The 27,759-nt window shown below is 46.0% G+C and overlaps 1 protein-coding gene across 4 annotated transcripts; it reads left to right on the forward strand.

Annotated features, from left to right (window-relative positions):
* On the forward strand, positions 1-27,743 carry tex2 (testis expressed 2). Of its 4 annotated transcripts, XM_041957351.1 has the most exons (14): positions 1-636; positions 1,197-1,284; positions 1,519-1,610; positions 14,522-16,310; positions 18,099-18,299; positions 19,324-19,687; positions 20,397-20,686; positions 21,206-21,349; positions 21,485-21,584; positions 23,544-23,664; positions 24,258-24,380; positions 24,678-24,887; positions 25,577-25,697; positions 26,413-27,743. In XM_041957351.1, the coding sequence occupies exons 4-14, from the start codon at positions 14,547-14,549 to the stop codon at positions 26,560-26,562; spliced, it is 3,588 nt and encodes a 1,195-aa protein (XP_041813285.1). In that variant the 5' UTR covers positions 1-636; positions 1,197-1,284; positions 1,519-1,610; positions 14,522-14,546; the 3' UTR covers positions 26,563-27,743. The 4 variants fall into 4 exon arrangements, 3 of the variants coding, with proteins under 3 accessions (XP_041813285.1, XP_041813284.1, XP_041813286.1); XM_041957350.1 differs by lacking the exon at positions 1,197-1,284; XM_041957352.1 differs by lacking the exon at positions 1,197-1,284 and having other exon boundaries at positions 24,264-24,380.
* The last annotated feature ends 16 nt before the right edge of the window (positions 27,744-27,759 follow it).

Here is a 27,759-nt window from a genome sequence, read left to right on the forward strand (position 1 = left end):
CCGCGCACCTGGTGGGTCTGATCCAGGGGTAGGATGTGTTACTTTAGAGTTTCTATCAAAGAAGAAACGGCGGCATCTAAAAAACGACAAACATTTATTTTCTTTCTGAGCTGCAGTGTTTTCAGCAGCTGATCACTTGTCCAGTTGCAGCCTTTTTTTGAAGCGAGTCGGGGCCGTTTGTGGAGGGGAACCCGCGTCTGACAGGCACACCGCAGCGCCATGACGCAACTCACACTCTGCTGCTGCAACACCATAAAATATGAATCACCAGAGTGCCGACGGTGGGATCCTTGGATGTAAATAACATTTAAATGGTGAGGAGGGGGTGTGGCGCTCAGCAGCTCCCATTCACCAAAATCAATACGCGTCCGGACAACTCGCGCATTTGGGGCGTAAAAAGCCGCGCCGGGGGATCAGATCTGATCACTGTCTGCTCTCCGGCTCTCACTGGGTGCACAGGCCAGACAGCCAGACAGCCAGCCCGCCCCTCGGCAGCCCGCCGTGCCTCCGTCCCTCCGCAGGCTCCGGGCTGCGAATAAAAGGCGCTCCGCGCAGGGATCCTCATCGCATCACGCAGATTCAGAGTCTGGATGCGGAGCGAAGCAGTGGCCTGCGCATGAAGATGCGATAGCTATGGTAAGACTGGAGGTGCATTTGCTTTTTGTCCCTTTTTGCTTTGAGTATCAGCTGTTGGGTCCATGGACGTATGACAGTCCGGCTTCACTCAGACAGAAACCAGCGCAGGGCGAAAGATGTGAGGAGGACAAAGGGGCGGATGGAGCGAGAGCAGCCGCAGCTTTGACTATTTTAGATGATATTATTGGTGTTAATAGAAAAGAAGAGCATGAGCAGAGATGTGTCCTTCCTTTAACAGCAAACACATTAAATAAAGCTGTGGCTAGTCCAGCCTACTGTGGTGCACCTTCCTATTAAAGCACATCCCTGTGGCTGTTTCAGGTTTAAAAGCCTCAGTGTTTGGATCATAATGCCTTGCAGAGCTGCTGCCATGTGAAATGGCTTTATTCTAGGAGGTGGTACTCTCCATGCAGCCTGCTGTGAACTGGACATGAGCTGCTCTCTCCTCGCCTCTCGCCTCTCCCTCTAGCAGCAGGCCCACAGCATCACAGCCATACAAGACACTGATCACTCAGACTTTCATCTCTGTGTCGACTCATTACGCCGACCCTTTATTCCAGGGACATCAGGTCATTTAGAGGGAGTTTCTGCCCAGTGTCCTCATGTGAACTGGTTCCTCAAAGAACTGCGAGGTGGCTTCTGATACAGGTGTGTGCAAATACGTCTGAAAACTGGTCCAGCGCACTTTCTGTGGAGGTGAGATGTTGCGTGACGCCCCGTGCCCACTCACCCACCCTCGTGGTTCCACTCAGATCTGAAGTCGTGGCCGTTCAAGATGTTCTCATGCAAGACGCAAGCTCACAGCATGAGATGTTACATGCGGTGATGACAGTTGTAAGTTGCCCATTAAACGAACGTGTCTCCCTGTCACTGTGTGTTTAGGCATGTTAGCACCATGATCCATGGCTGTGGTGTTCGGAGTGTCAGTGCAGACTGTGTCGCAAGAGGAGATTGAATGCCTCTAAAATCTCAAGGTAAGACTTCTCCTTTGACCTTGTGTGTGTGTGTGTGTGTGTGTGTGTGTGTGTGTGTGTGTGTGTGTGTGTGTGGGAGGGGGGCTGAAATTGATCCATGGCCTTGAACGGCTGTGCCCCGTCACTCTTCATTATCTCTCTTTCTTTTCCTCACTCAACATCTCACTCACGCCATCCGTCCAAATGGAAAGACGTGTGTTTGTGTACATTTTTACATTTCATCCTTTACGCCGACGTCTACGTCCCACGCTGAGGCGCGGTTCTAGATGCAAGAGGGGCTTGTGTCAGCAAGTCTGAAGGGAATATCTTTCTTAAGTCTAATTAGACAAATTGCTGTGAGGCTAAAAGCAAACAGTGGCAGCTGAACCGTCTGAATAAGCTGTTGTTTGCGGATAACAAATGGGGGCTTGATGCCACACTGGAGACTAAAAGCCCAAAATACAATATGAACTAAGAAAACATCTGAGTGTGTGTAGAGTGTAAGGCTGAAGACGTGATTGGATGTTCATTCTGTGTGTGTGTGTTGACACGTGTGTTGTGCTGCAGGCTGAGAGCTTTCAAGTTGCTCAGAGTTAAAATAATTCAGCTTGAGGCCATCTTGCCTGAGTCAGCGGTCGACCCTGACATCCCCCTCTTTGCGGTTTGAACCGGCGTCAGCGGATGGGAAGTGTTAACTTTAAACTCACATGGATGCACCCCGTGCTGGTCAAGGTCAGGACTGTGTACATGTTGGGTGTGTGTGTGTATTGTTGTCGGACTTATTTCATTCTAGCAAACAGTTGTAAGTCTAAACTTTTGAGAAGCGAGAAAAGATAATGATGACTTCATATATATGATAAAAGTCATATATACTTAGACTACAATGATGCTGTGCCATAGCAGGAGATTGGGCAATAAGAAAAATTGGTGACGTGGCCAGTGTTTGTAGTCATAAGTACAAGTGTTTCAGCATGACAGTGCCCCTTTACCCAAAGCAAAGATTCATGAAGTAATGGTGGTTTGCTGTGGAAGAACTTGACTGACCTGCACAGAACCCTGACCTCAACCCCATCCCGCATCGGAGCACGACTTCATCGATCCTCTTGTGGCTGAATGGGAAGATTCCTGCAGCCCGGCTTCAGACATTATTAGTTCAACCGTCACGAATGCGTGTCCGTACACTTTTGTCCGCGCGGCGCGGAAATGCAAATGTGATCTGAAAAAGAAGATGGTGACGCGAAGTGCTGCAGAAAGTGTCACTTTGCTTGTGGATTGTGTTTGTAAGATGACAGACATGCAGCGTTATTTTAACGTGGAAGGACACGCACACATGCATGAACGCATTCACACACGTCCTACACAACCCTCGCTGTTTAAATGCTAAAGCCAGTGGGGCAGCCATTGGCGCAGCGACGAGCAGCCACAAGTGTCACAGCTAATGGCTTCTGATGCTGCCATAACTACATGGGTGTGTGTGTGTGTCTGTATGTGTGTGCGCGCACTCATTGACCCGCTATTTACCAGGATTGGAACTGAATAAAAGCACACCATAAAAGCACATCACACAGCTGCTGAAGACACATCTGTTTGAGCTCGTACTGAAGAGAAAGAGAGAGCGAGTAATGGGAAGTGCTTTCCCCTAATTGCGGCTATCTCACCAAACAGGAAGTTAACGTTAGGGAGGAAGGAGGAAGTCTTTGTTTACCAGATCGCACACAGAGATTTGACATACACACTGAACACACACTCTGTATGCACACACCGCACTCAGCACGCAAGCCAGTTATATGTGTGAGGCAAGTGCAGTGCAGTTTAAGTGCAGACAGACGTCTGCACTTCACCCTCTGCACCCAAACCAGAACCAGCACTAAATGTGTATTAATCCACCGCTGAAAGTAGTCCCCAACAAATGCACTATTTTCTCCGGTCTGAATAACGTTTGCTAAAAACTACGGTGCCCAGCTGTTTTGGGACATTGCTTCAAAAGTTGAAGTGGATGCTAACGCAATAATGTTCAATCTATTTAAAGTTGGGATTGGTTACGCTGAAGAAACCAGCAAGAGTTGTCACTTTTCAGGCCCTTCAACCTCCTCCGTTCTCACCATTGTTGCTTTATCCAACCTCTTTTTTGGTCGTAACCTTTTCCGCTTCTGTCTTTGGTTGCTCGCCTCTGTTAGCAGTGCCAGCTGTTGCAGGTAGACGAGGAACTGCCGTTCATTCTGCCATTCCTGTGCAACTAGCTCGCTGTAGCTTTAGCAATATATCTGCCTAGCCTTCTGGGAGGCTCCAGTCATGCTCAGTGAGTGCGCACAGGTGGGCCATCCAGCCGTTTAATGTGGGCTAAATGAAATGATTGGATGAGCATATGACGGGTCTGCAACAGCCACAGCTGAATTCTTTTCTTTTTGTCAGAGTGTTTGATTCATTCGCTGCTGGGACGTAAAGAGAATTTTAACAAATATAACAAGAAATGCTCCTCTAATAAACAACCTACCCTCGCTCTAAGTGTGACACTCGGCTATTTAAGGTGGATTTCTGTGAGATTCTCATCGTAAATCGTCCGAGATGCTTCTGCCTGGTAACAGCTCCATGAGCGTTATAATTTTTCTGCCAGTGTCGGTTCAGAAAAGTGTTGACCGCCTCTCACTTACTGCCAGCACTGCTGACTTTGTGTGATCATGTAACTAATATGCTAATTCCGCTCAGTGTTTGTGCTGATGGCTCTATTGTGCGGCACATCACTGTCAGAAATCGGGGGGGGGGGGGGGAGTAAATGGATTAGATATGTTGAGCTGCTTTCAGTGGCCTAGAATTTTCTAATGATGTCGGCCTGGCTGCCGGCGTTGCTTCTCCAAGTCTAGCAGGAGGTACTCGGGGTAAATGCGGCGTACCCTGAGACGCCCTGTGAGTGTGTTGTCACGCACTGATCCATGAACACTAATTTCAAATATTATATTTAAGAGTCTTCTGTTTCTTCTCTCATTAGCCACAGGTTATTAGCTCCAGACAGTCTGTACTTTATGCCCTGCGCCCGCATAATCCTGCAAAACAGCACTACTAAAAGTAGTGGTGGTCACACAAGATGAAAACAGAACATTTTTAATATTAATCTCTCTCTGTAAATATACTCCCAGCTGATGTTTTTCTGTTTTTCTCTGTCTCTGCCCCCCACGTCTCCCTCCATCACTCCATTCATCATGTAATTGGGTGGATTATGACTAATACCGAACCCTCCAGCTGTTTGGGGGCTGTCAAGCAGCTTTTACACAGATTATAAATTGCTTAATATATTTGGATGGCTGTTTGTTTGTGTGCGTTCAGTCAGGGCTGCGCATTCATCCACCTTTTGATCTCTAAACTGACAAATCGGTTTAGGCTGCGCCAGACATTGATATTTATCGAAGTGGAGCATTAAACCCATATGGCGCTACTTGAGCAAATCAACAGCTTGTAATGATGAAAACGAGCACACTTATGTCTCTGCGCTCACGGAGAAGAGTCAGCAGTCGAAGTTGTCAGGAGAAAGTGTATTGATGTTGACAACCCTGATTAGAAGTTATTAATTGATCAGGCGCTCTGTCATCTTGGAGAAGGTGCTCCCTGATGCAGCTAAATGATGTACAAACACACTTTCACCCATCTCAAAGAGGGAGATCTAAGCTTTTTCCGTTCTTTTTTTGTGCCTTGGTGTAGTGCCTACGCTGCATCCTACACATACACACACACACACACAGAAAGACAACCCTTCACAGAAGATCTTGGGTTAACAAACACACTCCTAGGAGACCAAGGCTATACAGTGAGGAGGAGCTGCCTTGCCAAACAATGGGATGTGGGGATAAGTGCGGAACAAGATGAAAGCTTCACTGTTGGCATGGCAACCACCCGATGATCTGCATGGCGAGCTCTGATGTTTGACGTGTTGACGGCGGATTCTGGGTTAGAGACAGAAAGGTGGAGGAAACCGGTTTGATCCAGCGCGGCTGCGTGAGTGCTCTGTTGTTTTATTGTTGTTTTGCGCTCTCTCCTCCTTTCATTAAGAGAGGGCTGCGTGATTCAGAGCAGCGATGCTCGCCATCAAACCTCTGCTCAGCGCTTCCTCTGATGCTGCCGGGGCTCATAATGCTGCCGGTCGATGTGCTCAGAGCGCGGAGCGCCTCTGTGCGCGGTTTGTGTGTTCACATGTGCGTGCGTGTTGCTGTTGGTCTGACAGGCATATTGACACACCACATATTAATATTGAGTATCAGGCAGTGAGTGTTGTTCACTGTCAATGTGATTACGGTCTCCTGCTGGAGCAGCTACATCAGAACAGTCTGTAAAGCCTGCTGTGAAATCAGATTCTCTTTGCCATTTTTATTTCTTTAAGTGGGCTGTTTTTATTGTGTTTTATGTAAATCTCTTTTTATCAAAGGTCAACCATGAACAGCAGAGATTCATGTCCACTTAATTTCATGGAATAGGTGAGCTACAACAGGCTTTTTGAGCTGTACTGTATGTCATACATGCTGTTGGGAGGAAATGTTGCACACATCACCTTTAAATTTTTAATTTTATGTCATGAGAATGCTGTTGGGTTCGGGAAAGATCACATTTGGGCTTAAAATACCCGGTTTTGTCAGCACAAACAGTTTGCTGCTTGGCATTTATCTCACTTGCTGTCACACCAGCACCATCACCTCGTCCTCCTCCTGATGAGACAGTTGTCATTTACCTGTAATCTGTACCACGTCACTTTGATACCTATTGATATATATGAAATGCAAATGTAATGTATCCCTGGTTTGCAGAGACATACAGTGCCAACATTTCATCCTGGCATCCAGATCAGTCAACTGACTTGTCCATCAACAGAGAATAAATTAGAAAATTAATTGGCAGCAATTTAATAAATCAATTTATTGCTTCTATCATTTTTTTTATAGCAAAAGTGCCAAAAATTCACTGGTTCCAACCCCTCAAATGTAAATGTTTTCAGTTTTTTGAGTCTTTTATGTTCATGAAATTAATATTTTTGAGTTTTAGTCCATTAGATAAAGCAAGAATGTGACATTTTATAGCACAGTCAATTGATTGATTAATGGAAAGACATTTCTCACTTCGATTGATGACTGGAGGAGTTGTGTGCTGCAGCCCTAACATTGCATTTAGGCATGAAAATAACGCTTGCAGCTTACATACAAACCGGTTTTGATCAAACATTGATGCGCTGGCTCGTGCGCGGCAGATCTCGCTGCAGGGAGAGCAGTTGAGCCTCAAACTTTGAGCTTGCGTCACTTCTTCATCTTTTCCTGGAAAGTCAGTCGTCTCCCTTGGGCCTCTGTCCCCTTTCCCCTCCTCCATGCGCACCCCTTTATCCCTCCATCAATCTGTCCTCCGGCGAGTGCTTTAAGTGGCCGGCCTCGGCGTTATGGGACCAACACCTCGACAGCACCCCCCGCCCACCCCTGAGCTATTTTAAGAGCTGCTGCTTGTGTTGCTTCCTCGCTGTCAGAGTCAGGTCAGAGTTTTCTGTGGTAAGTAATAGAGGGTGTAGTTCGGCCTGTGTGCCGCCTTTTCAAGATGATGTGATGGTGAACCTTCTCATCTCTTTTTTATTTTCCTCGCTCCCTCGCTGCATGCCTTTATATAAGTGTACAGTAAGTCTACATGTATGGAACTGTACAGTATCTGCATGTGACGTAACCAGGGTGCTAGTGATGACTGGGACCAGTGTGAGCGTGGAAAAAAAAAAGGCCTGTGCAGTGTTTACCTGCTCTCTGCAAACAACATGTGACCGAGGAGCTCATCTCTTGCGGGGCTGTCAATCCACTCAGCCTCTCCCTCTCTCTTTCTGTGCGCCCCGTGTTCATCCCCCATCTCTCCGTCTCACCCGATCTATCTTCCCGCCGTCACCCTCCCCTTTTTAATGCCTCGCCGACTTGTTTCTTACTTTCCCTCCTGCCCCATTTTTCACGGCGTCATTCACTCGGTGGGCTCCAGACGCCAGCCTAAATTTCTTTTTCCTCTTTGAACTTTTCTGCTTGATCTTCCCTCTGTGGGAATTTGGCATGCTAACTTAACATCCTTCAGCAGAGGTCGTGTCAGTCCTGTCCTCGACACCTGCTGACGCATCCAATCACATCAGCGCACCGTTATTTAAAGAGAAGTATTCAGTAGTTTGGGATTTTTTTATCGGGCGCAACCCAGGAACAACACTGATTCTGGCACAGATTCTGGAGGCCTGAGGTAGACAGAACGGAGAAGTTCTCAATTGAATAAACACAGCCAGCAAAAATCCAACAGATTTACCCACTAAATACATCATGACGCAATGATGACAAGGTTTGCTCAGCCCACGTCGTCCTCATCATTGCATGCGTGCATTTGTCATCTCTAAATTGGAGCGCAGGCTTGAAAGTTGTTTTTTAAAAGGCAAAAATCTCAGCACCTGCTGAAGTAACAGTTGAGTCATTGGTATTGATCCATGCCTTAAAATAACTCCCACGAATACAGATATATCGTGGCCATTTTGTGCTAAGGGACTATAAAAGTCTTAAAGCGGTACTGCACTGATTAAAGGATGTTCACAGGTGTTGGAGAGTACGACTGCACATGAGAACAAAGATGCCTGTTGCGGCTCCAGAGGGCGCTGCATCAGTCTGATAAACCGCTTCAGGGGTTGTCACTTGAATCAGTCGGTGCTGAAGACTACAAGTTTAAAAATGAAAACAAAATCTGGGGGCGTGGAGTTAGAGAGAAGTGAGCTCACCAGACCTCTGTAGCTCTCCATCTCTGCTTGAGGCCAGACGCTCAAGGCTACTTTAGTTAGTATCATAACACACCCAAGCTCTCTGACCAGCCAGTCGGAGTGCATTGTGGGTAATGCATGTGCCATGTTTTGACAGAGAAGAAAAATACATGGGATTGAAAAGACAATATTTTTTGCATTGATTTTTATCTTTTTCTTTTCTTCTCTCTGTTATTTGCTCCTCTGGCTGCACATTGTTAGGCCAAATCATTGATTCCCATTATTTAAAGACAAGGTCCCACCTCTTTTGATTCGGCGAGGTCAGCCTGGTTATGACTTGTAGCCTACAGCTCTCATGCCGGTGTTATGTAGGTAACCAGACCCACCTACCATCCCCTCTAAATCTCACTATTTAACACTTCATATCTTCTTTGTTTAATCCGGCAGTAAATGAAAGAGTAAAAATGACCGTTCCCTGTTTTACAGGGGGTCATGTGCCAGTCTTAAACTTCTTGAAGTCTCTGCTGGTTGCCTGGCAACTGGTCCCAAGCAAGAAATAGTCCCGCACATAATCTCCCATAAAACTGCGAATTCTATTTTTTTGTGCTGTATTTCTGGTGACTTAAATCATGCCCCTCTGTCCTCCATTCTGCCCACATTCACTCAATATGTCACATGCTACAACAAAGACAATGAAATACTGGATGAACACCAAGGAGCCATATAACTCATCACCTCTCCCTCCCCTGGGAGGACCTTATCACAACCTGGAGCACCTCCTGCACCTGTACAAACCTCTGATACACTGGCTGTCACTCACGCAGTGACAAGATGGTACAATGAGGCTGATGAGGCGGGGGAAGCTCTTGCAATGGTGATGGGGAGTCTCACACTTCTGTGTGAAAAATGTAGTACCCCTCAGGACTGTAGAGTCTTTTCCGACAACAAACCCTGGATTACTCCTGACATAAAGGCTCTCCTCAAGGTCAGGAAGAGGATCTGAAGAGTGCACTGAGGGAGCTGACGAGGAGAATCGGGGAGAGAGAAAACAGCTACGGGAGGAAGATGGAGGATCAGTGGGAGCATAACATCATCAGCGGAGTCTGGAGGGGCCTTAAAACTGTACTTCACCCCCACCTACACCCCTCATCCCACAGCTTCCAGCTCACAGCACCTCTGCTGCAATATGTCCCTCACAAAAAAACAGCTAAGGTAAGAACTCAGGATGATAAAGGTGAAACAGGCTGCAGGTCTGGATGCCACCGGTTCCTCAAGTCCTGTGCAGACCAGTGGTGCGGACACACATCTGAGTGCCACAGCTGTGGAAGTCATCCTGCGTGGCACCAGTGCCACAGACTCCGCACCCCAAGCACCTCAACAGCTACAGGCCGGTGGCACAACATCACACCTGATGAAGGCCCTGGAGAGGCTGGTCCTTGTCCATCTCCACCCGCTGGTGAGCTCATCAGTGGGCACTTTGACTATTAACCTGGTATTGAGGTGGATGACACTGTCATCTACCACCTGCATAGACCCCTCTCTCAACCAGGGCTTGAAGAAGGTCAGCTCTCTCCTAGGATGCTCCCACGACCCAGTGGGGGTGGCGGGAGAAAGGAGGATGATGGCTAAGCTGTCACGCCTGATGAAGAACATGTCTCACCCCCTGCAGGACACTCTGACAGCACTGGGCAGCTCCTACAGTGAGAGGTTGCTTCACCCGCGGTGTGTGAAGGAGAGATACTGCCGGTCCTTCCTTCCTGCTGCTGTTAGACCTTACAATCAACACTGCTGCATACAACACTGGGCTATATTGATGCTTCCTTTGTACAATAGTGTGAACTCAATGTCCCTTTTGCTGCTGTAACCCTGCAAACATCCCTGATGTGGGATTAATAAAGGATAATCTTATTTTATCTTTCTCTTTAGAGGCTCTGGAAGGTGGATTTTTTTTACCTTTGGACAGAGCCAGGCCAGGCTGTTTCCAGTCTTTATACTAAGCTAAGGTAACTGTTGCTTTACTACACTTGTGCAGACATGCTACCTGACGTCCTGTCAATCTTAACTCCAACCTTAACAACAACGATGATCTCGAAATGTGAACGTGTAGCCCAGTCTGTGTGACTCTTGTATAAGGACAGTGGGTCCACACATTCAGCCGTCCCACCACACACACGTCTCCTCGGGGCCCGATATTTATCAGGGTGTGTGACAGTCGAGGACTGTCTACCCATCCATCACATGCAGAGAGAGGAGAGGGAGACCAGGTGAGCCTCTGTCAAAAAAAAATGGGGAAAAAGAGGCTGAAGAGTAGACGCATATGGAATCTGCTGCAGCATCTGTCAGGCTCGGTGTATCAGCTGCGTGTTTTAGCCGGAGTGAACCGAGCAGAAAATAATGAAAAACTGTGGCAAATGTTGTTTTTTGAAGCGCAGCTGGAGGTGTTAAATCAATTAAGAGTGCTTCTCGGCTCTTAAGAATTTGGGCAAATTGGTGGTTTTCAGTGGATCATTCAGCTGGAAAAAGAGAGACACGATATGCTGAAGGCGGCACAGACTGACCATAAATACATCTCCATCTCTCGTTCGACACCCAATCTGTCCCTCCCTCCTCCTCACCACACGTTCTCGTGTTTTTATCCTTCTGTGTGGATGTATTTCAAGTTGAAGCAGGGTTTTAGGGTGGGAAGGGTTTGCAAATGTATCTAATTCTGGATATCTAACATCACAGAAACATTTATGTAGAAGTAGTTCATGCACAGTTCTTTGCCATTTTTTGCTTTTCTCTCCTGTCTTGTGTTTTTGCTTTGCACCCCCTCTCCCTTTCTACCCTCCGTCCACCCTCTTCTTATTCTTTTACCCTGCTGCTTTTAACCTCCCCTCCCTCCTCTCTCTTCTCCCAGGGTGCTGGCTTTAGCTGATTAGAGTGGCACTGCTTGCTTTGATTAATTGGATGAGTCCTGTCTCCACGCCAGACTCTCCACTCCACCTCCTCCTCATCCAGAAGCAGCTAAAACAAACACAGTGCGTTCAATGGCAGCGGCGCATTGGTGAGAGGAAGTGGCTGAATCTGTGGGTGTGTCAGCAAACAGTGTGCAGGTCTGAGAAGAAGCACTAGACGTGTTTCCAGTGTGGCATCTATATTTCAGCTTGCATAAAGCCTAGGGTCTTTTGTGCTGTGTACGAGCCATTCATACCAGCCCATACTTCATTTTATGTGTGTTTGCCAGCCGTGACAGTATTAATGATGGTAAAATGTGTCACCTATTGTGGCAGGAACTACCACAGAAGCGGTTTTAAGTACTTTACATATATGCTCTATACGCATGACATGAGACGAGTGAGCTTACAGGTGAACTGTGCCAGATTTGTTCAGTATGCCCAAACATCCTCACATAGTCAGCATTTAACCTACGTTAGTATTGACATATGTGTGTTTTGCTGAATTATTCCCTTGTTCAATAGAAGGAATGTACAGCGTGACGACCGTGCAAGATGCATTAATGAAACTTTGCAGGCGTGTATTTGAGATCAGAAAGGCTCACTTTGAAGATGGGTGTGGTTCAATGAAAAAACTCTGACGGACTGCGACTAATAATTGTTTTCATTGCCAATTAATCCACCAATAATTTTCTCGATTGACTGATTTGGTGTATAAAAACGTTGAAAACTTCTATCACAGCCTCCCTGCAGCCCAAAATGATGCCTTTTAAATTGCTTGTGTTGTCTGACAAACAGTCCAAAACCCAAATATAATTTAGTCGATCTCTTTCACGGCAAAGAAAAGCAGCAAATCCTCAGATATGAGAAACTGGCGCCAGGAAAGGTTTGGCAGTCGTGCTTGAAATTGAGGAATTGATTATCAAAATAGTAACAGTAACACACATTTAACACAGCAGCGTTGGAATATGAGGGTGAGATGCTTTGTCTTTGTCTTTTGTCTGCGTCCTCCTCAAACCAGACGCCTGGAAAGCTTGGAACCATCCCTCTCTGTTGCCCTTGTCGACCTCTGCGATGTTTTAGCCCGTCCTTCAGGCCTTGATGACAACAACAACCACTTCCATCTCCATGGCTCTGTCTCCCTGCTCATTTGTCTCCTCCCTCCTCCCTCCTCTCCGTCACTTTCTCTCGTCTGTGCCATCTTCCCCATTTTCTCTCTCCATCTCTGCCTCGCCGCTGTCTTTAAGTGAATTCCACTTCAAAAGCTTGTCTCTGAAAGGTCGTCTGCAGCCTCTACAGACCCCCCGCGGCTCCTCATCTTTCGTCTTTTTGTTGCTCTTTTTTTCTGCCTGTCTCTTGTTTTTATTCGATCCGCCGTGCCCCTAGCACAGCCATGGCAGAGGCATCGTGCACACACACACACACACTCAAAATGACACACACAAAACCCATTGTAGCACAGCCAAGTGAATGGCTGGCTGGGAAAGTCAAATGCTCTGTTATTTCATCCCAACGAATACAATCTCTGGAGATGTGGTGCCAACCAGAGAGCCCCAAGGGGCGCCGGGGCTTTCTCAGAAATCGCACAAGCTAACTGCTCTGTTGTTTACCTTCGTCCCTCCTTCTTCCATTACAGGCCATTTTCATCGAGCAGCCTGAGTGACTCTGCGTGTGCGCAAACAGCATGTCAGTGCGTGCCCTTCTGTGCATGGGTGTGTGTGTGTGCTTGATTTGTTGTGCCTGTTGATAATGCTAACCAGGGATGATGGTCTCGATACGATGTGGAAGAATAAGCAGGCACAATAACTCAATAACAAGTTGAGGCCTCATTCAGCGAAATCACGGCGTGATGAATGACTTTGGTTCCGCTGCGTTGAGACTATACAATAGACGCCTTGTTCCTGTGATCACTGGAGCATAACGGCTTCTTTGTTTTGTGATTATGTCCTGCACATTGTTACGATTGGGTGGGGGAAGGAGGGTTCGTTGTATTCATGCATATGTTTATGCTTTTAGGATCCCATAAAGTACAGAAATAATGCAACACATGACAAGAATAACAAAATGACAAACACAACAAATGTAATGAGCAGTATCAAAACAATATCTGAACTATAAATATAAATGAGTAAAAAGAGTAATTAGGAATACTGGCCAGAGGGCGTTTTTGTTCACTGAAAGTCGTTCATTTTGAGTTTTATGATTTGAAACAAAGGTCTCCACCTTTTCTAACCACGTCATTTTAAAGCTGCATAAATTACAATTAAAAAAAAAAAAAAAACACTAGTCTAAATGAATATGTGAAATGTGAAGGATTTTCTCATAGTGAAAAACCCACAGAGATTTATCACCCGATTCTGTAGACGCCCTCAGTTAGAGAGAGCATTGTAGCATCTTTCAGCTCATTGTTTTGGTTTAATGGTCCACAAATGTTTTGGTTCAGTGTAATTAGCACCATTTCCATCAGTAGCACTCAATGAAAAAGCAGCGATGAACGCTAACAACTACTTCCACAGCCGAAAAAAGACAAAGTTACCGACTAGCTGGTGAACATTTTAGTAGTATTTCGTTGCTAAAGATCCAGTTAAGTGCTGGTAACCAAAACAGACTTAAATGAAAGTGAGTATTGGACTTACATTCACCAGGTAGCCAGAAACATAACGCTAGTGTTGCTTTGTATCTGCTGATGTGCAAATAAGCCACATTGTGCCATATCAACCTCATAAGGTGTTAATATGTCAGTGCTGTGTTTTCAGCTTGTTGTGCTGCCCCCAAGTGGACAAAATAATCAGCTAATGCAGGTTTAAGCTTAAAATGATCAAAATAATTTCAAATAATAATTTCCACGCAATAAAGTGGAGCGTGGAGTAAGTACAGCCTTGATTCTCAAGGCTCATGTGCTCTGAAGTAACCCATTAATCACGTTGCCATAGTCGGGGTGAAGGAGTGAGTAGGATGCTGGTACGACAGAGAGAGGCCAGGCCTGAGAGCAACTCAGTCTGTCAGCCACAGCCTTGCATAATGAGGGCTAATGGATGGGGGAGCGTGGACATACCTGTCCAGTCTACTCACATTAGGATGAATAAAGAGCTGTGGGGCTGTTCTCTTGTGTTCTATGCAAGTGTGCATTTGGGGAGAGAGTGCAAAGCATGTGGGGACCTCTGAAGTCATTTAATCACCTTCCTGATTTGCATCGCAACTTCTCAACCTCCTTTGTTTCACACCAATGTTTCAGTGTTGCTTCTCTCTCTGTCTGTCTCTTCCAGGCTGTGAGCCCTGTGCAGGGTGGTGATGAGCAGTCAGGGCGGCAGCAGCAGGGGAAGTGGGCAGCATGCTGACACTCCTCCCCCTCGTCAGGCCCCCGGACCCAAGCTGCAGGTGCAGCGCTCCCTCTCTCGTGACACCATCACTATCCACTTCTCTGCTCTGGGGAAGGAGGAAGACGATGAGGAAGAGGAGCTCTATGGGGTACCTGTTGGATCCGCTGGAGCTCAATCTGAACTTGATGGTGGAGGAGGACTTCAAGGTCTAGAAGCTTCAGGCGCTGATGACCAGTCTGTGGCCACAGGCTTGGAAGCAAAAGAGGAGCTGCTGTTTGAATCTGCTGGTGTGGAGACCTCCTCTGGGGCTGCTGTACTCCCTGTTTCCTCCACAACCCTATCTGTTGAGCAGTCATACCCTCACCCACATACACCCTCCCCAGCCATGACTATTATCCCCACCTCCACCCAATCCCATCTAAGCTTCAGCCCTCCTGCTAGCTCCTCCTGGCCTTCTGACCGACCCTTAGGCAATCCCCCACCCACTAGCTCCAGCACCTCCTCTCCTTGCAAGTCTGCAGCGTTGCCCTCCTCCAAACCTTTCCTCAGCCTGGTCAGGTCCTTGTCCAATGACATTGAGTCTCGAGAGACGACTCCTGCACCCACCAATGTTGCACCGTCACACGCACGTCACCGCCACTTAATGAAATCTTTTGTTAAGTCTCTTTCCACGGACACTTCAAAGACCGATCATCAGGAAAGTCCTCTTCATCACTATCTTCATCACCCTCCTCATCAGCAACAGCAAGTACAGCCATCTCAGAGGCCTCCACCTCGCAACATGCAGCTCTTCAAACAGTTCTCCCAGCCTCGCTTATCCTCCTGTCCAGTTATTGTCACTCACACAGGTGGAGACTCCAAGACAGCTCCCTCTTCCCCAATCATGTCCCCAGATGGTAGGTCTTTCTTCAAGGTCCAAGAGGTGGAGGCCAGGATAGAAGATACCAAGAGGCGGCTGTCAGAGGTGATGTCAGACCCCCTGCAGCTTTTCAGTAAGATCATGGGGGACGAGTCTGGTGTGGGAGCTGTTGGAAGTTCCACTCATCGTGCCAAGTCTCTGTCCTCTAGCGCTTCAGAGCTCAGTGGAGTGACAGCAGTAAACGGACATGCTGAAGGTAACAACAACTACAGCATCAAGGAGGAGGAAGGGGCAGAAGGGGAAGAAGAGGAAGAAACCCCTACAGGCAAGGGTCCTGACTCTGTTTATTTCTCCTTCCCATCACTGGCACCAGCCCCAGGCCTCGCCCAGGCCTCCACATCTGTTTTCCCCAAGTCTCCCTCTCTCACTCTGGGCCGCTGCTCTATGTCGGCCTTGGTAGCTCGACAGGAAGACGAGGAATTCTGTGAACTGTACAGTGAAGACTTTGAGTTATGTACCGATACAGAAACACCAGATGGGGATCGTCCCGGGTCCCAGCAGCCCCATACTGGTAGCACTGGATTGTGCAGTGAACTTGACACAGAGGAGGAGGAGAAAATGGAGGAGGAGTTGGAGACTGTGCCTGTGACTGGCCTAATCTTCCTGACACAGTTGGTGTACTGGTATTTAGTCCTTCCACTGCCACCGTATGTATGTGCAGTGGTGCAGGGGATAGTTGCTGGGTTCATGTTGGCCTTGCTGGTCCTTTGGCTGTCCTCTCCTCAACGCTCCTCATCAGGGATGAGAAGAGGGAGGCGAAGGATAGAGCACTGGAATGTGGCTCAGCTGGATATCAAAGAACCAGGAATCTTCAAGGTGAGACAAAGCATGCCGTGGATGGCTCAGTTTAGGCCTGTCCTTCCTTTTGGGCTTGGACTTGGGCTAACAGGTGTTCTAACTGTTGCTTGGCTGTAGGACTACTATTAAGGTCTTGCTTTGCTGCAACATTATCAATTGCACATCTAAGATGCATGTTTTGCTCAGATTTCCACATTCTTGGTAGTTACAGGAAAGTCAGAGAATTTAATGCAAGTGTCCAACAAAGAGCTTGTTCTATATTTCCAGGAGTCAAGATAACCTACATTAAATTTTAGCCTTACATGTTTGCCACGTTTAGTTTATAGCAACAGTATGATATATGGCTAGGGCACTGTATTTATCTTACCATACCTCAGAGGAACCATCCAAAGTGAGAATGCCATACAGTGCACAGAATGCCAGTTTTTTTTGTTTACTATCAAGCATAAGTTAAATTGTTGTAGGTAACATCGCTGTCTGCCAATGGCTTTTGTTTTGTATCTAAAGACTGTATGTGCTTTGCTCATTTTTGCATCTTTTTGTACTAGCCAAGCACTGAAATTTCCCCTGTTGCTTCAATTGAATTGGCTTTGCTCTCACAGCCTCCTTTGGGACTGACAAGGTGGGAGTTTGGATGAAAATTAAACTCAATGCAGCCTCATGGGGACCAACAGCGACATACTGGGGTTATATTACACTTTTCTCCAGCTGCATTTTAGCTTTGAACCAAGCATTTGAATGAGAGCGCCAGGACATTTGCCCCTTGTTCTTGGTTAACCTCACCCATTGCTGTAGAAGCTCTCCTTGAACAGAAACCTTCAGTAGTTTAAGGGAGTTATGTAAGTATGTGTACTTGCTTGTGTGTGTGTGTCTTAGTGGGTACCAAGCTGTTGCACAGGAGAGCCTTATGACTCGAGGGCACAGCTGTTCCAAAAGAGGAGCTGTGTGGTTGTGCAGAACATGATACACACACATGTGGATGAAGGGCCCTGCAGCACACAAGTGCAGGGCAACAGCAGTGGGGACAAACTGTCTTCTTTCTCCTCATCGTTTGCTTTGCTCTGAGGATCTGAGAGTTTGTGTTTCAGGTGCACCACTTTACCTTTTGCTGTGTTGTATTAATTTTGTGGCATTGCACCTTTGAGTTTTAAGAAATTTGTCTCGAAATATATCGGTATGTGACTAGTGACTATGTGTCTAGGATTCTAGACAGTGAGGTTTGTTGGCAGACAAAATTTTTGCATCCTTACACCTTTTTTTTCATGATATAGCAGTAGTAAGTTAAAGGCAACCGGACTTGCTGTTGGTCTTTCATCGGTTTCAGCAATTCTCTTTACTAGCAGAGCATGACAATACATCATGATGTAGTATAATCATAGATATATTGGTTGCAGGCAAATATGTTGGCTGATAAGTAACAAGAAGTTGCAGAACAGATAAAGATATGTTGTTTGTGTTTGTTTACTAGGGGGAACTTCAGTTTAGTTTTTCTTTAATAGCCAAATTTACAGGGTCCTTATAAAAAGTTATTAAAATGAATAAAAAAAAGAATATCAAACAATAAAAAGCATATGCACAATATTTGACAGAGGAAAATTTCAAACATAACATGGGTACATGGGTAAAGATGCTTGTTGTAAAAATAACAAAGACAGTATATATTTGTACAGTATAAATATTGACTCACCAGCAACCACAAGGAAACTCAACTAGTGAGTAAACCTACACCCCAAAATCCTTGGTGTTTGACTGGGAGTCTGATGTGTGTATTGATGTATTCTCTTCTCCACCCCCTCAATCTCTCAGGGCTGGATGAATGAGATCCACAGCTATGACCCGGAGATGTACCACGCCACCCTTACCCACTCCGTTTATGTCCGTCTAGAGGGCTCCGTCCTGCGTCTGTCCAAGCCCAATCGCAACATCTCCCGCCGTGCCACCCACAACGAGCCTAAACCTGACGTCATCTACATCAGCCAGAAGATCTACGACCTGACTGACAGCAAGGTGCGGTAGTTTGCGGGTGTGTGTGTGTGTGGGTAGTGCTAAATGAAAGAGAGGTGCTGAAATGCTTTGTCATGCGTTTCTGTGCCTGCTTGTGAAATATGAGCGGGTGAGAGAGGGACAAAATGAGGGGGGGCATTAATGTGTTAAGTGTGTGTCTCCGCTGGCTCCCCAGTGTTTGTGTGCACTTAACAGATAGTGACATCAAGCACACGTCCCCTCAGATTTGCCTTTGCCTGAGTGCATGCTTGCTAATAGGTCATGTTCAGTGACAAAGCTACTCAGAGTCAAATACTGTGTGTAAACATGGAGTGAATATCACAGGTCACTGACCCTGCACACACAACTGTGTGTCCTCTGTATCAGTGTGCTGACTCAATGGTTTTGCATATCTGAAGGCAGGACAGCAAGAAGACATTCCTCATGTCGGCGTATCATGGAGCAAAGGGGTTGTTGTGGTTATCCACATCATAGAACTACCCTGCTCTCCTTCCTCTGAAATTGAATGGCTCCCTAAAGCGTCAGTTCACCACCATTATTGTGGATGTGTAGTCAGTCCTGAATGTTGCCGGCATTTATAGACGCCGGATCAGTCGCAGTAGTGTCCCCAGACATGCAGCCAAGGTCTGATTGTTTTACACACCTCCAGAGAGATGTCAGTGCCAGTAGGCTGGAGGAAGAATTTATGCATGGATGGATGTAAACAATATTGCATGTACCATTACAACACACAGTACAGCACTGAATAATGGCAAATGCTAGCAACTATGCTAGATACTTTCAGCATTAACAAAACAAAGGATGTGTTCTTAAACTGCTGGTCAAAGACAGAGTGAGCTTTGGGTGCGCTTGTATTTCGGCCTGCGTACTACCACATACTTTTTGTCATGTCAGTGTGCGCTACTCATTTTTTATTTGTTTGCCCTCATGTCAAAGTGGGAATTCTACTGCCCCCAAAACAACAACATAATAACACCACTATTGTCATGCTTTTGATTATATGAACTTGGTCTATGTGCCCCCGTAGATCCAACTGGTTCCCCAAAGCTTGGCTAGGAAGAGAGTTTGGAACAAGAAGTACCCCATTTGCATTGAGCTGGCCAAGCAGGAGGACTTCATGTCCAGGGCCCAGGGAGAGAAGCCTGAAGGTGGGGAGGACAAGTTATCAGGTCTCGGTGAGAAGCTGGAACGAACGGACAAATGCGAGAAAGTTGAAGTATCGGGATCAGCAGAGGAACCCAGAAGACCAACCTCTGGAGGAGGGGACCTGACAATCTACCTGTTCGGGAGGACAGGTCGGGAAAAGGAAGAGTGGTTCCGGAGATTTCTCCTGGCGTCACGAATGAAGTCAGATGGGAGAGGTGGCGGTCTGCCTGGCATCTGCAAGAGTGGTGAGTGTGAGACTGAGCCATGTACAGTTTCGCACACCGAAATGCAAACAGCCATGGACAGTAGACAGGTTTAATTGTCTCTCTCACACTTTCCACACATGTACTGTATTTGCACACACACACATACACATTACTCCACACAGTCAGAACAGTCATTCTCTTGAGTATGTAACTGCACAGCCATCAGATCTGTGCAAAAGCCCCAGCTTAGGGACTGCCAATCCCCTCAACTGAGCGAACAGATGAGTGTGAATGGGTCAGCAGGATTACATGCACAGAGAAGCAGCATATTATAGCATTGGTCTCCACTGTGGGATATAAGCCTGTAAGGATAAGGCCCAATTCAAAGGGAAACACCAGCACTGTGTCGGTCCAGTGATAAAGGCAGTGCAGGGTGAATAGGATTACTGGAAAGATTATTTAAATATCAAGCTGTTGTGTGGATATACATAGCAATTATATTCAAAATGACTACTCCGGTGCTAATATGAGTCAGGGAGATGATTCAGTGTGTCATCTGGTGTAAAGCATGCTGATTCAGAGTGTTGCAATATGTTGTGAAAATTTAATGAAAAATAGATGCTGTCATTGAGCATGCATTATGTATGTGAAATATGATGCATCGATTGGAATCACTGAAAATGTTGCTGATGCATAATTGTGTCACATTACCCTCCACTCACTGCAACCCCCACCCCTCCACTCGCAGCCTTCTTGCCCTCTCACAGCCGCAGTAGCAGCACCCAGTCCGTTGGAGGCCTGGAGGCTGAAAGCAGGAGCAGCAGCCGGGGAAGCCTGGAGGAGCTGTCTCAGTCTCGCCATAGAGAGACCTCCTCTGCCCCCTCCTGTGGCTCGACTGGAGGGATGAAGCAGAAGATGCTGTTGGACTATAATGTCTACATGGCCAAATTTGTCAACCCCCAGCCACCACAGAGAAGCCCGACCGCCACCGACAGCCCTGGGCACAGCCCCGAGAGCAGCCCCAAAACTACCAAAAAGGTAGGAAACAGAGGGACCAAAGAGGTGGACAGCCAATCAGGCAAAGTGTGGGTATTTGGGGAATAAAACAATATGAAGAAGTAACAGTTCTGAAAGTATGTCTAACCAGCTAGCTGCTACCTGTCTTGTGTCATCATATCACTTTGTAGCTCAAGAGGTACAAGCGCTCGTAGCTTTTTCGTCTAATTGACAAATTAATTGGCAAAAACAAAATAAACAAGCGACCTTGTTTCTTGTACAGTTTCGTGATTTACCGAACCGCATCATTGAGGATTATGTTGAGTAACCCGGTCATGATGTTTTTTTTGGCTCTTTGAGCACTACAAGCGAGTGCCACCTAGTTCAATTATATTCAAGAGAAGGCAGACATCTCTATAGCTAAAACTTGGCAACTCACAGCAAAACAATCTAGATGGATAAATAGCACTGCGGGTGAGAGGAAGAATCTGTATTTTTGATTTTGGGGTGAACTCTCCCTTGAAGGTAAGCTACATGCATACCTGTATGTGCATCCTTTAGATACGCAGCAGTTCAGAGGAGGCTGTGGAACCTGAGGCCTGGGTCAACGCTTTTCTGGGAAGGATATTCTGGGACTTCCTGGGAGAGAAGTATTGGGCCAATGTAGTGTCCAAAAAGATCCAAATGAAGCTCAGTAAGATCAGGGTGGGTACTGGCGCTTGCTTGCACAAATATGCACCTGCAGTGTAACTAACAAATCAGAATGTTTCTCAGTGTGATCAGCTCAAGAGACAATTCTGTGTCTCTAATGGCTGCATTTCATGTCTTTATCGTCTGCAGCTGCCATATGTAATGAATGAGCTGACTTTGACAGAGCTAGACATGGGCTTTTCCATTCCCAAGATCCTCCATGCCTCCGCACCCTCTGTGGACCATCAAGGTAGGAAGAGAAGCTACAGTAGCTGTGCCGTGTTTCTCACACAGTGCTCTGGATGGTCTGCTGCAATCGAGATTTATTACTGTCCTGCCATCAGTCTTCTTCCTGTTCCTCTGCTGTCCTTCATCATAACCCAGGCTGTTTATCAGTTTACCCTCTTGCCTTTCTGACACAATAGTAAGACGTACCCTTACTTTTCTCTTCCCCTCAATCTATCCATCTCCTTCATCTCCCTTTCCTACCGTTCCTCCATCTTCCCGAAGCTTTGCTCTTCCTCTCTCTGGATTAAGACATTTCCCTTCCCTTCAACCCACTCTCCTCTGGAGTCCAGCCCCTCTGTTCGCCTCGCTCTATTAAGCTAGCACAGTAATTAAACTTCACGTCTCGGGTCCCCCTCTTCCATTACTGACTCACCCTGTCTGCCGCCTGCCTTCAGCCCCAGCGAAGGGACTGGTTTGACAGATAGAGACAATACAGGCATTTGGGGCTTATTAATTCCTGGCTGGTGTCGGGAGAAAACGACAAAAGAGAAGCTTAAGAGGGGGGAAAGAAGGAAACAGGTTGTGGGAGGCGTGTTTCCATCATTAGTGGTGCTTTTAAGGAGAGAATAGAATGAGGGATGAGCAGAATCTGTCCTAATTTACGTAATTATTCAGGTTTTGTCCAAAGACAGTCTGGTCTTACGTGATCGTGCATCTAAAGATACACAAGCATCGACAATACATCACCTTTTTCTATTCAGTCGACAGGAGAATGAGTCACACATGACTCATTCTCCTGTCAGCAGCATTTCCACGTCTGAGTCTGCAGCACTCATTAATGTGTTCTGTATGAACCTATACACCCACAGAAATTCACTCACAAAGCATCCCAGCGCCTAATTAGTCCTGGGCAAATAGCATCTCTAATGGCGCTGTGCTGTGCATGAACCAAACAGGATGTATTTGCTTTGAACTGAAACGCACAGAATATCACATGTAGATAGTTCATTGCTCTTGTGATGATGATAAGGAGGGTGAGAGTGCTTCCTGACTCCTTAATGCTGGGAAGACATGATTTGATTTATAATATTCACGCTGTGCTCCAAGAGCTGCTAAATGCACACAAGCTTGTGTAGAGCAGAACTTTGCAATTCTTTTACATTTTTTACTCAGTCCCTAGACATTGAGCCTGTATTGTCCTCATGAAGTGTTTATAATATGTATAGTAATGGTTTTTCAATCCAATTTCGTACAGTTTAAACATCATTATTGTTTTCATCATTGTTTTCATCGTGCTAGCATGCTAGCATTTGCTAATTAGCACAAAGTACAGTTCAAGTTCTTTCATTGTCATGTACACAACAAGTAGAGTGACGCAGCCGCTGGCAATGTGGCTCCTCTAGCTGTGCTCGTAGAGATACGTGATATGACTGATGTTACAGATAGATGTTAACAAAATCTAGTTAGAATCTAAGACATTGACTCAATAATGAATCAGGGACTCCAGACTCTCTCCTGTGTGTCTACAAACAGAGACATTGAGACACTGTCAAAGGTGTCCTGACTTAATGCTGTCATTAAGCTTCTGTTTGACTCTGCTGCAGCACACATACAAATCAATGAGCGTCTGTTGGGTTAGCGTTCAATGAGCAAACAGCACAGGGATCGAAATCCACGTCGTTCTCACGTTGCCACCTGAGAAGTGTGATGTGTAAACAGGAAGTAGTCTGATGAAGTCAGCCAATAAGGAGGCGACGCTGCCCTAGAGCTGCCCTTTTTAGCTGTCAGTGTTTACTAGAGGATAGGTCATCTTCCTGGCAGCTCTGCAGGGGACCTCTCAGCAATTAGACACCAGGCAGGAGGTTCTTGTTTATTCACACAAGCACCATTCAGAGTTGATCCTTTCTGATGCTGTTCTGGTGTCGACGGGGATGAAAAATAGAGTACTTTTATTATTGAAGCATAACGTGTCTGTTTGCAGGTCTGTGGTTTGATCTGGAGGTCTCCTACACGGGCTCCTTCCTCATGACACTAGAGACCAAGATGAACCTGGCCCGTCTGGGCAAGGAGGGTGAGGGGCTCGGGGAGCATGGAAAAGAGTGGTGAGGCTTTCAGTTACACTCAGTCATTTCCTCTTTTACAGCTTGTCATGAGGCTGAGTCTGATTTTTAAATGTCTTACAGATTTTGAGAGTGATCCTGCACAGCTTGTCCTTCCTCCTCCATGTTTGTTGTTGTTATGCTCCTATAACACAGTGAATAGTCAAAAATAGGATGTTTGATGGATTGATTTTCATGCTAAACTTACAGCTCTGAACTTGATGTTAATTGGGTACATTTGCCTTTAGAACCATGTTAGTTGTCACATCTGTTTTTTCCCTACCCCTTTTACCCCTTTTCTGTTGACTCTTGCTCCTTTCTCTTAATATACTAATCCTCTCTCTGGACGCTTACCGCTGTGGATTTGTCCAATGACTGGTGAGTTGGGGAATAGACACCTGTCACCAAAAAAATAACACATTTTTGTCCTTGCTTGTAGTTTCTTTAGTGAATCATTGGAGATTGATTTCCTGTGATTTATATCAGTAGAGATGTATTTAATGGGATTTAGTTTTAATTGGTAATAGTTCTGTGTAAAGCCACTAAAGGCTGACTTCACAGCAGTGAGTGTGTGTGTTGATGTGTGTGTGTGACAGGCCCAGGCCACGCACATACTGCCTGGCAGACAGCGATGAAGAATCGTCTAGTGCTGGCTCATCAGATGAGGAGGACCCCCCAGAACTCCTCAGTGACAAAGCCATTCCACCTGGAGCCGAGGGGTGAGCAATCGTCTCTTTGCAGGAGCAGCATCAAGTATCTAAATTGAGAATGGGCAGAAACCGATTCGCACTGATGTGTTGAAGCAGAATATTCTGTCCTTTCAGTCCACCCACTCACTCAGTCCCACACGTTTGAAAGCTTGCTGCTTATTTAATGTAGCACGCGGCCACTCCCCTCCATCGTGGGTGCCGAGTAGCAAGAGATGCTGTTATGAATAAATCATAAACCTGACTCACTCCTTGCCTCCCCTCCTCCTCCTCCTCCTCCTCCTCCATTTCCATCCTCTGCTCACGTAGCTATGTGGGAGGCCACAGGCCCAGCAAGATCATGCGCTTTGTGGACAAGATAGCCAAGTCGAAGTACTTCCAGAAAGCCACAGAGACGGAATTCATTAAGAAGAAGATGGAGGAGGTGTCAAACACGCCCCTGCTGCTCACCGTGGAGGTGCAAGAGTGCCGCGGGACGCTGGCTGTCAACATCCCTCCTCCCCCCACAGACAGGATATGGTATGTTCACTTCCAGGGAGGAGTGCATTGAAGACTGTGGGATGTAGACAGTGAATGTATGAGATTTCTGGCTTGAGAATGTAACTTACTGCCCTCTGCTGGGCAAATACAGACCCAGTAAATGAAAATGTTTAACTAAATGACTTAATATACCTAACGTTTAAAGAAAATGAGGGTACAAAGATATGTATTTGCATTAAAGATGTTGAATATTAAATTCTTAAGTACACACTGTGTGTCTTATAAGGTTAATTATAATTAATATCTGAGTAATAATAATAATGATCACCTACATCAGCATCTACAGCAGTGAGTAAGTACCAAGAACAATCTGATTCTTTAATAGTTTTGTCTGGTGAATACTGCATACTTTCATCTCTTTAGGCATCAGAACTCTTAAAATGAAACAATCCTAGTACGAAAAACCACTCATGGTCTGAACTGCTCAAAATTCATGTACATACTGACTCCATGATCTATGATGAGGGGTCACAAGCCAACCAAGGCTGGGATCACTGTGATCTCAGTTTGCGTAGCACAATGAGCCTCATGTTGCAAAATAAGAATATGCATTAGATTTCATAGAATAAACAGGATTGTTTAATGAGAACTCATTCCTACAGACTACAATTCATCTTGCATGAAATTATGTAATTTTCTTCCCCTTGCTGCTTCCTCTTGGCTGCCAGGTATGGTTTCCGGAGTCCGCCTCACCTGGAGCTAAAAGCACGGCCTAAGCTGGGTGAGAGGGAGGTCACTTTAGTTCATGTGACAGACTGGATTGAGAAGAAACTGGACCAGGAGTTCCAGGTATACACTGAGAAAAAACGGCAACTGTGCATGCAAATGCTCCTAAATGCAATTCATATACATTGTCGGTACGGTTCACAAGTGAAGTGATATCCCACTGAGGAGCTAAATGTTTCCTCGACAAAGAAACTCTCCCCCAGATGTTTTAGGATGAGAATTTAGGTGGTAAAAGAGGACTGATTTACAGCTGCCCACCTACATGCACTTCAAAGCATTGTGCCTGTGGCGGTCCCACCCCTCATATATATATATCTAAAGTAATGATACTCCTGCTGCTGGATGACTGCCCTGAGGCACACCTGCAAACCACTGTGTCCCTGTCAGCTCTGCCACACGTCTACATTTATCCCTGCCTGGCTCCTCTGGGGGTTATTATTATGTACCACCCCCCCCCCAACCATGCCTCCAGTAAAATACAGTGCTGCAGTGCACACTGTTGTCACTTGTGAGTGTGTATATCTGGCTTTCAACAAATGCCAAACTCTTGTGCAGGGTTTGATACACACAGGGGTTTTTTCACTAATTCTGGTTAACAGATATAATCTCATGCCACTGTCTTTGTTCAGTATATATTTTTAGTTAAGCATATTAATCCGTTGTTTCAGCTCCATTCCCTTCACAATAGCTTTTGAACAGGCATATTTCAGTGTCCTCTTCCTCCTTTTATTGTAAAATAAAGATGACTCTGCTTGTTACTGTGCTTGTCCTCCCACAGAAAATATTTGTGATGCCAAACATGGATGATGTATGGCTACCCATAATGCACTCTGCCATGGACACACGTTCAAATGCCAACTTGGTTACTGTGACAAATGATGCCTTGAAGGACCCAGAGCCTGAGGAGTCTGAGGTCTTGGACATGTGAAGACTGCAGTTCAAAGCCTATAACGATGGACATTTTATCACCATGGCAATACGACAAGGCCCCGCCCCGCCTCAGACACCCATGGGTGCAGCAGTGGGCCAGGCCAACACTCCAATATTTTTACCCATGCCCCAGTCCCATTGTTGCGCCGCTCATGAAGAGCACTCCCAAAACTGGAAGCACTGGGTGAGCTTGTGATCATCCGTGGCAACTAAAAACAGGAAAAACGGAAGAGTTGTGACTCATAGATTGTCATCCAATCACAGTTTCATTTGTGTGACGTCAAACATTTAAACAGTGTAATTCTCTGATGAAACACAAGAAATGGTGCACGTCAAGACTGTTTCACATATGTGCGAACGTGGATTGACAAATAGCCATCCGATTCAACCAGAAGAACCATAATACCTGTGATGTACAGCCGCAGCAAACACGATAGATGTACAGTGTGAACTTTTTTTGTGCGACCTTTCTAATCCAGCGGTTTATTGTTTGCTATAACTCTGAGAGAACTTTGAAGAGTGTTTGTCCAAGTGAGCAAACGTATGAGGGAAAAATCTTAAAAATTTGGAGATGATTTTGCTGAAAGCCCCTGCGTCCATTAATACACAGGGATACTGAGACTCATTTACCACCCATCCACACTTCAGCCTGTGCCAATCGCGTGGCACTTATATGCAAACAGATCAATGGCACTGTGTCCATCGAAGATGCTGGGACAGTTTAAATCCTCCCTGGACACTGTCATAACACAGCCCATGTGCTTTTAACCGTGTTTATAGGGATTAGAGCTACAACTGACTTCATGGGGGGGGGGGGTGAATTAAAACATATCTGCAAACACAGCAGCTGAACATTGCCTAGGTCTGATGAATGTATAAATAGGAATGCAGCTCCCTAACTGTGCAAGGAACAGCTCATTCACTGACAACGTGCTTCTACGCAACATGCTCCAACACTTCTTTTCATGTTATACTCAAGAGTTGAGCAAAAGTAATAATTTTCTGTTTTTATTGCCAAAGCAATCTCTCAGTCCTCTATGAAGGCTACTGTATGATGTGAACAAATAAGCAATCGGTTAATTATCTTGTGTTCCGATTTGAGGCCACTGCAGCGATGCACAGCAGAAGTTTGGATAATTGTAGCTGGACATTCATTAGACAGAGGTATAATCTGCAGAGAGGGAATTTTTTTTTT

Source organism: Chelmon rostratus, chromosome 17, assembly GCF_017976325.1.
Source record: "Chelmon rostratus isolate fCheRos1 chromosome 17, fCheRos1.pri, whole genome shotgun sequence".
NCBI lineage: Eukaryota > Metazoa > Chordata > Actinopteri > Chaetodontiformes > Chaetodontidae > Chelmon > Chelmon rostratus.

Bases quoted from the DNA above. Each gene is read 5' to 3' on its own strand.
- tex2 (XM_041957351.1), top strand. From the start codon at position 14,547: ATGAGCAGTCAGGGCGGCAGCAGCAGGGGAAGTGGGCAGCATGCTGAC. The intron at 23,665-24,257 runs GTGAGGCTTTCA...TGTGTGTGACAG, and splicing joins GGGGAGCATGGAAAAGAGTG to GCCCAGGCCACGCACATACT. The intron at 24,888-25,576 runs GTATGTTCACTT...CTTGGCTGCCAG, and splicing joins CCCCCCACAGACAGGATATG to GTATGGTTTCCGGAGTCCGC.